The sequence below is a fragment of the Alexandromys fortis genome, unplaced genomic scaffold (genome assembly GCF_014885135.2).
Source record: "Alexandromys fortis isolate MF-2015 unplaced genomic scaffold, M_Fortis_MF-2015_v1.1 scaffold_292, whole genome shotgun sequence".
Classification (NCBI taxonomy): Eukaryota; Metazoa; Chordata; class Mammalia; order Rodentia; family Cricetidae; genus Alexandromys; species Alexandromys fortis.
Window position 1 is genome coordinate 1160746 of NW_026068162.1, and position 9447 is coordinate 1170192.

General features: G+C 49.1%; 1 protein-coding gene across 2 annotated transcripts; it reads right to left on the reverse strand.

Moving 5' to 3' along the window:
* Positions 1 to 1570: 1570 nt before the first annotated feature.
* On the reverse strand, positions 1571 to 6397 carry LOC126491866 (glutathione S-transferase Mu 3). Of its 2 annotated transcripts, none has more exons than XM_050127795.1 (8): positions 6281 to 6397; positions 5923 to 5998; positions 5255 to 5319; positions 4880 to 4961; positions 4683 to 4783; positions 3468 to 3563; positions 3275 to 3385; positions 1571 to 2042 (listed from the first exon to the last, which is right to left on the reverse strand). In XM_050127795.1, the coding sequence occupies exons 1-8, from the start codon at positions 6314 to 6316 to the stop codon at positions 1953 to 1955; spliced, it is 657 nt and encodes a 218-aa protein (XP_049983752.1). In that variant the 5' UTR covers positions 6317 to 6397; the 3' UTR covers positions 1571 to 1952. The 2 variants fall into 2 exon arrangements, with proteins under 2 accessions (XP_049983752.1, XP_049983753.1); XM_050127796.1 differs by lacking the exon at positions 6281 to 6397 and adding an exon at positions 6137 to 6234.
* Between the last annotated feature and the right edge of the window lie 3050 nt (positions 6398 to 9447).

Below are 9447 nucleotides of genomic sequence, written 5' to 3' on the forward strand. Positions count from 1 at the left end.
CCTCCAGGCTCAGCCAGGACCCATGAGACGGGATCAATAGAAGGTGCAGGCATGCTGTTGTGGGCTCTGTGGATCTGCGTATATTAGTGCTAATGGAAAGGGGCTCCTGTAGTTTGCCTCCCAGTTTCCACTGACTGCAGGAGACCCCACAAAGCCCATGGTGGAACTGGTCTTTACTGGACAGGAAGCACTGGGAAAGCACCAGACAGAGCCTGAGAAAAGAATGCACATGACCAGGCCAGGGATGCCTGGGTGTGACAGAATGAACTCACACATCACCCAGCTTTGATTCCACTAAGCCCTGTGCCCATGAGTGGTACCTAACCCCAGAAATGAGAGTGATCCTCCTTATTCAGTCTACTGAGGCAAAAGTGCATCACTCCTAGAAATATCACCAAGGCCACACCAGCATACATTTTACACACTTCCTGGGAGCTCTCAGCACAGTCTATTTGACTATTTGACATAAAATATCAACTTCAAGGAGCAGATGAAGTCTGAGTGAATGTATATTGCTCATATGGACATATCTATATCAAGAACCACAATGCCTCAGACCCATGAGAAAGACAAGGCCTTCGCCAGGTCAGGCTCAGAAGACAAGGCTTTCTGGTGGCCCAACAATAGATGCTGCCAGTATGTGCAGAAGTTCCAACAGGGTGACTGTGTTGGATGGAGACTGCTCCTCTCCAGACATTAGAGAGGTTAGCTGGCAAGCGTCCGAGATCATCTGTAAATTATAAACCCACCTTCTTGTTCAGCTGTACACGCTGAATTTCTGGGTGGCTATTGCATCTCCATCGGAGTACATGGCCTACCCATCCAGGTTCCTTCTGGACTTGTTTCAGTCTCTTTTCATTTCCAGTTGCCCCAGTCAGGTCTATCCTAGAGCCATGCAGGCCTTAGGAATCAACCATTCCATTGTAGTAAAACCCTGAATGCAACAGTAACCAATTGCATTAGGCCTGCAGAAAACAAGGGTTTGATGGTCACAGATTCATCACAGTTCTCCAAGAACTGTCTGAATAACACAATATTAAATAGAGACACAGGAAACCTCACTGACCAGGAGATTTACTGACAGTAAATTTATAGAGAATAAGGGTCAATTCAATCCCCTTTCCACAAATAGGAAGGGTAACCAAGAATGAAGGTCCCCATGCCAGTGGAGCTGCAAGACAGAAGAGGACATCAAAGACCCAGTAAAAGCAATATCCTAGAAACCCAATATTGACACAGCCAGGGATGTGGAGGTAGGGAGACCATCCCAAGTCCCTCCTGGCCACTCACACCCGCCACATCATCATTCATTCAGCCCCATTCACTCATTTTCACAGGTCAGAGTCCCAGTACACGTCGCAGTGAACGAGAGTCCAGACAAACATACTCTGTCCTCTAGAGAGCTTTGTCCCCGCTGTGAGGGTCTTGAAGTAGAAGCAAGATGTTTCAAATTTCCTCCAGTCTCATTAGACTCCTCAGAACTGGGCGCTACAGGCTCAGAGCTCAGACTCTTGGAAGCAGTTGTGACGCCTAGCAAGTCCAAAAAGAAAAAGGCACAACACAGAGCAAGTGTGTTTCAGGCTTTATTGGAAATGATACAGGCCTGGGGGAGCCCCGCCACTGGGGAACTTGAAACAGAATTGACCTGTAGGGTAATTCTAGGGAACTGTGTTAAGGGCAGACATCAAATCACAGAAGAGGACTGTGTGGTCGGTTGGGGCACAAATGAAGAAGGGGCCGTGGTGGAAAGAAGCAGGGAGAATGTCAACCACAGGGACTTGACTAGGACCGGCCTGATTAGGAAGCAGGGGGCTGACAAAGTCTTGTGGAAAGGAGAAAGAAATGGGAACAGCGAGGCACGGTACAGAAGACCAGCTATCCCAGGGCCTGGAGGATCCCAGTGTGGACAGATCCTCCCTGTGTGTGCCCGCATGGCAGGGGCTGGCAGGGGCCTAATCGGTACCCCACTGGGCCATCTTAGTAAACACAGGTCTTGGGAGGAAGCGGCTACTCTTCATGTAGGCAGAGATCTTCTTCAGGCCCTGCAAATTGAGAAGAAAGCACAGCAGGAGCTCGGGTCTGCAGCCTCACTAGGTTCAAAAGCTCATTTCTCAAAAGCTCAAGCCCTGGAGCACAGCACAGCCAGTTTAGCTCCCAGCCCTGGCAAGAGAACTCTTCAATTCCTATAATACAAGAAAGACTAGACCCCAGGAAGGTGCTTTATACCCACTAAAGGCTACAACACAGGCTCAGGAAACACCATGACCAGCAATCAGAGGTCCAGCGAGGTTAACCAACTTCCCCTTCTTGCATGGTAGTGACTAAGACAGGGCTAGAATCAGTTTGCCTCTGGGGCTGCCAGTCTCTGCACGACCTTCCCACGCCCCAAACAGACATTCCACAGGAAAGCACTTTCTGGATTGTACTGACACACGCAGGAGGGAGGCAACAGGAAGAAAAGATCCAGGAAGACAGGTGGAACCCAGGCACTTGGCAAATCCTGAGTGAAAGGGGACATCAAGAGAACAGCCAGCAAAGAAAGGCTGAGTATCATTCTAAATGATTTCCCGGGAGCGGCGTTGACAATTCTTCAGCTGGTTCCTAAGAACAATCTCACTGCACCCTGGCTGCCCTCATCTGTACCCACAGCACAGGAACCACTTCATGTGACTGTATGTTGTGCTATAAGGCATCAACACCAAGCTGGAGAATACACAGACAATTGCAGAGGGTGGGAAAAAATCCACGGCCAACTAGACACAAGCTGGGCTAAGGGGCGCTGTGTTTCCCCACACACCCACCCTAGAGCCATGCCAGCGATTGGACATTCCCCTAGGGCACCCAGCCTGGGCCAGCACAAAGCCCAGGAGAATCAGGTGGGAAAGCGCAACCTTCCTTGGTGGGAAATGAACCAGGTCAACAGATTGCAGGGAGGAAAAACCCTTGGATCAAGACCTCAGACTCCCCATTGTAGACAACTCGAGACTGAAGTCTGGTACACCCCAGACCAGGCTCAGCGGCCATGGGGAGTATCACATTCATCTCACAGTCTGGGTTCTACAGCTCTCTACTGTCCCAGGATTGTGGCATTTGCATGTCCCCCCACCAACACCTTTGGGGATTTTGAAATGGTAAATTTTGCCCCATAAGGGTCTGTAAAGAAAGCCCCCCCCAAAAAAAAAACTCCTACTTGCTTTCCTTTAGTCTCAGGTGAGAAAAGCATTGAGGAAGAGAAAAAGGAGGTCAAGCAAAGGAAGCAGGAAAAGGGCATCACCTCAAAGCGGGCCAAGAAGTCCTTGAGGTTGGGGAAGGCATCCAGGCACGTGGGCTCAAATAAGCAGTACTGGTCAAGAATATCATAAGCGAGGAAATCCACATAGGTGATCTGCAGGGAGCTGAGGGTGAGTGGCCGGCATCTGACAATCTGGGAAGAACGGCAGCTCCTCTTTCCACCTCCCTCTCTTTACCTTGTCCCCAGCAAACCATGGCCGCTTGCCCAGGAACTCAGAGTAGATTTTCATCTTGTCGGGGATGGCCTTCAAGAACTCTGGCTTCTGCTTTTCCTGAGACAGAAAAGGGCTGTCACCACCCTTAGGCTCAGGCTCCCAGCAGAGAGGCTGCTGGCCTTGAAGACCTAGGATTATGAGTATTATTCCCATTTTATTAGTAGCAGAGGTCATCTGTTCGAGGTGATGGGAAGACAGACAGGAATGCTCCACTGTCCCTCACTCTGTCCCCACTGGTACCCAGGGGCTGTGAGTCACATCCGGGACTTCCTAAGTATCGTGGATGCTATGGTCCGAGAGATCCAGTGGAGTCAGGGGAACAAAGGATTTATAGATCCCAGGAGAAGATGGTTACACCTGGGCTTGTGGGGGCGCACAAGAGCAGATCATACATTGCAGAGCACGCACCAGATTTGAGCATCACTAATATTGGCAAGAAGAACAGCACAGGTCCTCTGACTGGCCCTGAGCTGCCTCCTAGGAGAATGTCCTGACCATGACTGATTCCAAAGACAGAACTCCTGGAAGGTACTAGGTATATGTGGGAAACCATTGCACATGTTTGTAGGAGGTGTGTGTGTGTGTGTGTGTGTGTGTGTGTGTGTGTCCTGGAACCAGCTCTTGTAGACTAGGCTGGCCTCAAACTCACAGAGATCTGCCTGCCTCTGCCTCCTGAGTGCTGGGACTAAAGGTGTGCGCCATCACCGCCCAGCCAGGGTCTACTTGTTTTTAATGTGGGTACTGGAAATCCATTATCAAGTCCTCAGACTTACACATCAAAGACTTTGATTGACCCTCCTAGTCACCTCCCTAGCCCTTATTTTTATCCTCCGAGTCTGTGTTTTGAGAGGAATTGTTAGTGGGAACACTAGGTTAGATGACACGTGGAAGTGGTCAAACGACATCAAATGAGAGAAATATTGGGGATTTCAATGACACAGTAAATGTCTAGGGTCAGAAAGTTCACTCTATAGAATCTCAACCATATCTTACAGGTTAGTCTAGTAGTGATAGTTTCACAGTGTCGACGTGCTATCTCGCTGGGTTATGAGGGTCACTCTGCTGGTAAGAGAAGAGAGCTTGGAGAATCAGTAACTGAAGGAGGAGGCTGCAGATCTGAATGCAAGCCTTTAAGTCCTGCTACCAACCCTGCCCGCTCTACCATGGGCAACTCACAAAGTCAGGGTTGCAGCAGACTATCATGAGATGGATGCGGGTGTCCATGACCTGGTTCTCAAAAGTGTCCACACGAATCCTCTCCTGCTCTGTCTCCCCACCTGCAGCACACACAGGACATTCACCATCAGCATCCCTCACCAGACAAGACAAGGAGATTGTCCCCCATGCCCCACCCTGCAGCCAGCCCCACTCACACAGGTTGTGCTTGCGGGCAAGGTAGCGCAGGATGGCGTTGCTCTGGGTGATCTTGTGGGGGCCGTCAATTAAGTAGGGCAGCTGGAAGAGCAATAAGGGACAGTCAGATGGGATATGAGGACCCTAAATGCCCTTCCTAGGTGAGGACAGACATGGTGCCTGGCATACTCAGAGTGTCTGGCATGGGAAACCCTCGGTGAGAGCTCGACGCACACTGAATGGAAGAGCCAGGACACAGAACATTACAAAAACACTGTGGAACCCTGGAATGGGAGCAGGAGAGCTGACACATGGATCTCAAATGTCCTCAGGCAACCAAGGAGCTGAGGCAGGGACACTGTGGCTTCCCCAAATCTCCCCTTCCCTGCACCTACATTGGGAATGTCCAGTCCCAGATTGAACTTCTCACTCAGCCACTGGCTTCTGTCAAAGTTGGGAGCTGTAAACAAGAGGATGAGGAAAGAAGTCAGCCCAGGGTCTAACTCTTCCTCCGGCACCCACCCACCCAAGGAGTCAGGAGCAAGAGAGCAAGAGACTCGGAGGGATCTGTAACCTCTCACACTGTCACCACTGAAGCTGGAGAAGAAGGGTATAAACAACTGGTAATAAGAGAGCCTGGACCCAAAAGGACCACAGTAGTGAACCCGGGACAATTATAAATGCAGGTGGATCAGGAACTTCACCCCCAGTGTCTTTGCTTTCTTTCTTCTTGTTGTTTGAGACAAGGTCTATCAACTACATAACTCTGGCTGTCCTGGAACTAGGTCACTGTGTAGACCTGACTGACCTCCACCACACAGAGATCCACCTGCTTCTGCTTCCCTAGTGCTGAAATTAAAGGCGAGCTCCATCACACCAGGCCATTCCCACTGTTTAAAAAACCAAATTGCACCCTCAAGAGGTTTCTGGAAGAAGCAGGCTGTAGCTGCAACTGTGTGTAGGAGGGCTGCAGGCCTGTAGAATAAGGGGCTAGGCATGGGCTGCTGAGCATCACTGCGCAAGAGGGAAGGAGGCAGGAGACTGACCAGGAAGGTGTCATTACCGTCCCCCATGACGTATCTCTTCTCCTCATAGCTTGAGTCAGTGTATTCCAGGAGCAGGCGGATGGGGTGTGTCAGCTGGAAGAGAAGACCACAAAGGCTGGAGATGGTCGGACCCTTACTATATGACTTCATCTTCTCAAATGAGTCCTCACACACTCCACAAACACAGGCATCCCGCGGTGTGTACACACACTCACACACTCACACTCACACCTGCACAGCCTCGCATGTGCAGCTTCGCCAGCCTGAGCTCCAGAGAGCTAAATGGAGTACTCCTCTGCTAGGAAAACCGCCGCGGCGGCTCTCAACTTCCCGCCCAAGTCCTAGTCCCACCCGTCAGGAGGACCCCGCTCTCACTCCGCGGACATTCCAGTAACCCAGTGTCATAGGCATGGTGCTGGGGCCCTGGTCTTCACAAACTGCCTTCAGAAACGTAGAGCAGGGAACTTTAAAGGACTAAAGGAAAGGTGGGAGGGGCCTTGTAAACGGTCCCGCCCTCCAAGCCCTAACCCCACTCAGGCCCAGCTCTAAGCTTCACAGGGACTCTGAACCCGAAGCCAAAGGGCCAAACCCCCACCCAGGGAGAGGCAGGAGAAAGATACCTTGCAGTCTCAGGCCCAGGATTCTGATGGGGGAGGGGAGGGTCCTCCAATCTCCTTTAGCGCCTTCTCTGCCACCGACCACTGAGGGATGCCCCCAAAGCTAAAGGTACTTTCTTTCCCTGAAGAACTTGGCTTTCACTCCTAGACTGTGGAAATCTGTCATTCAGGAAGGTCCAACTCTGAACAAGACATAATGCGGGTAGCCCCTGACTTGAAAGTTCAATCCAGCCCCATTTGCTGTGTCCAGAACAGCTGGTTTGTCAGCTGCCAGGCTTTCTCATCCACCACAGCTCTATGATCCACCTAAAGTCATAAGACAGTCCACAACAATCAGAAAACAGCTAGTCTCAGTATTTTTCTTTAAGAAAAATAAGGACTCTGTCATATGCTCAACAAATTAGTGACCATAAAAATTAGTATATTTGGTCCTATTTGCCAGTAAATCCAGGAACCAGACACCAAGGGCACAGGAACTCTGAGATAGCCCCATCATGCTGCAAGGCAGCTGGCTGACAATTTCCGGGCGATTATCACAGTGCAAGGGAACAAAGGGCTCATAGGTGGGGGGTGATGGAGTGGAAGAGCATGTGTTCCAAGAAGCTTGCTTTCAAGGGACAACAGGATGCTGTCCACACACGAGCCTGGAACACTCTCACAGGACACTAGAAGTCCAAAGCTAGACCCTCATCTGTGCGGATCCCTGATTCTGGACCTTGCCCAGGCTCCTGACACATGAGTGTCCGGATATGACAGGGTAACTCAAATGGCCTTTCAAGTTACCCTGGGGTAAGTAAGGGTCCTGAGGTAACCTTCATAAGGACAATGTCCTACCAACAGCAGGATGCAACCTGTCTGCTTTTTCACTTGAAGGCACCACTTTCAAAATCAAGAGGCTTGCAATTTTAGTGGACCAGAGGGTGACATCACCTTGTTTACAGAAACTTATCAGACAATGAAAAACAAATGACAGAAGTGGAGACTAAAATGGGTTTGCAAGTCAAAGGACAAGGCCTGTGCTCTGCACGAAGTGCATTTTGGGATTAAGTCACCCTTACTTGATCCAGGATCTGAAGCCAACATTTCCACAAAGGTTTGCCCTCGGAAGGGTGGATGTGCAGGAGAGTGCAGGGGACAGGCAGAGGCTGGCTTCAGTCTGTGAAATGAGGGAAGCCACAGGCTTTGCAGATCACAGTGAGGATGCAGGCTCAGAGACCACGTCCCTGGAGCTGGCAATGCCTGTGGGAAATGCTGCTTTAACATTAGAACACGTCCACCTGCCCACTTCAGGTTCCTGGAATGCCCAAGCTCAGAAAATAACTTGAGGCCTTAAGGACCATGTCCAGTGTCAAGACTGTCCAGAGAAAGATGGTACTATTCACACACGCATGTAACTGCCTGTTTCTATGGGCTCCTGTGTATTAGATCTTTAATGATTTGCTATTCTGAACATTATTCTGCACATTGAGCTTAGAAAATTGAACTGTCTGGATTTATCTGGAAAAAAGATGAGTTTTAAGTGCTAAGGTTGACTAGAATGATTACTTTAAAAGCCATTAAAAACATTTAACGAACATTAAAACAATTTTACATGGAACAGAAATTGTGCCCTTGTGCTCATCCGGTTTGCTTCCTCCTTTATTAAGCAAATTGAGTCCATAGCACAGAGGCCCCCTGGTAAGAAGGTCCTTCATGTGGACTGTAAGTTAACTACTAAAGACCACAAGTTCAGTGGGAATTGCAGGGAAGTATTTCCCAAGTGTGAGGCACGTCAGCATATTTCCATACACTAAGGGGGTGGATGATAGGAGAAGAAACCCTTGCTGGAAAAAAAAAAAAACAAAAACAAAAAAAAAAAACCCTTGCTGGCCAGGACAAGAGCTCAGAGAAACTGGAAGGGAGGCCAGAGCCCTGGAGCTCTTCAGAGGACAGAACAGCTCTGTGGAAGAACCACAGGGCTGGGACAGCAAGCCCTGAATGCAGGGTCCTGAGTTAAGATCATCATGGGACAAGGGAAGTGGAAAGATGTCTGAAGCCAGTACTTGCTGCAGAGTTTAATCTCAATGTTGACCACTAACCCTCTGGCTGGCTCTGAGCTCAGTCACAAGTTCACAGCGCAGCCACTTCAGGTGTCTTAAAGGACATGGTGCATGAAAAAGCTAAATATATTGGAGGGAATTTGCCTTATAACCTGTAGAGTGACCTCTGCAATGGAACCCATAATTTCTTCCAGCCTAATAGGTGATATGCTAACATTGTCAGTGCAAACTCGCAGAATTCTACATACACTGGCTTCAGAATTTTTAAAGACTACAGGGGAAATGAGGACCAAGAAACAAATTAAGTGGTCTGCCTCGTGGGAACTTTCTGATAGTCTCTGACATGATAAACTCAGGAAATTCCAGAGGCCCTAGTAACGAGGCTCACTTGGGAAAGCGTGGCCTAGCACACACAGAACCCTGGGATCCATTCCAACACCCCCTACACCAAGCATATGGGAACTCACCTAATCTCAGCTCTCAGAAGGGGAGGCTGGAAGACCAATAGTCCAAGGTGAGCTGTGTAATGAATTTAAGGCCCTGAGCCATGAGGCCATGCTTCAAATGGGAAGAGATGGAAATTTTAAGCTCATAAGAGTTAAGAGAAAGAACAGAGACTTGCAAATCTATATAAATGATTTTAAAACTAGAGATCCATTTCTTCCACATACACACATCATGCTACAATGAACCGGGTCTTGTGCAAATACCACAAAAAGTGGATTGAAATATTAAGACCCAAATGAATTGATAATCTGCACAATAATTAGTGGAACAGAAAATATTTTTTTTTCAGGAACTAGCTGGATGGAATTTCAAAGCCTCCCAAAGCTAGGAAGTTGCACCAGTTGTCGTGAACTGCTTTCAGGTCTGGCATAAGTGTACG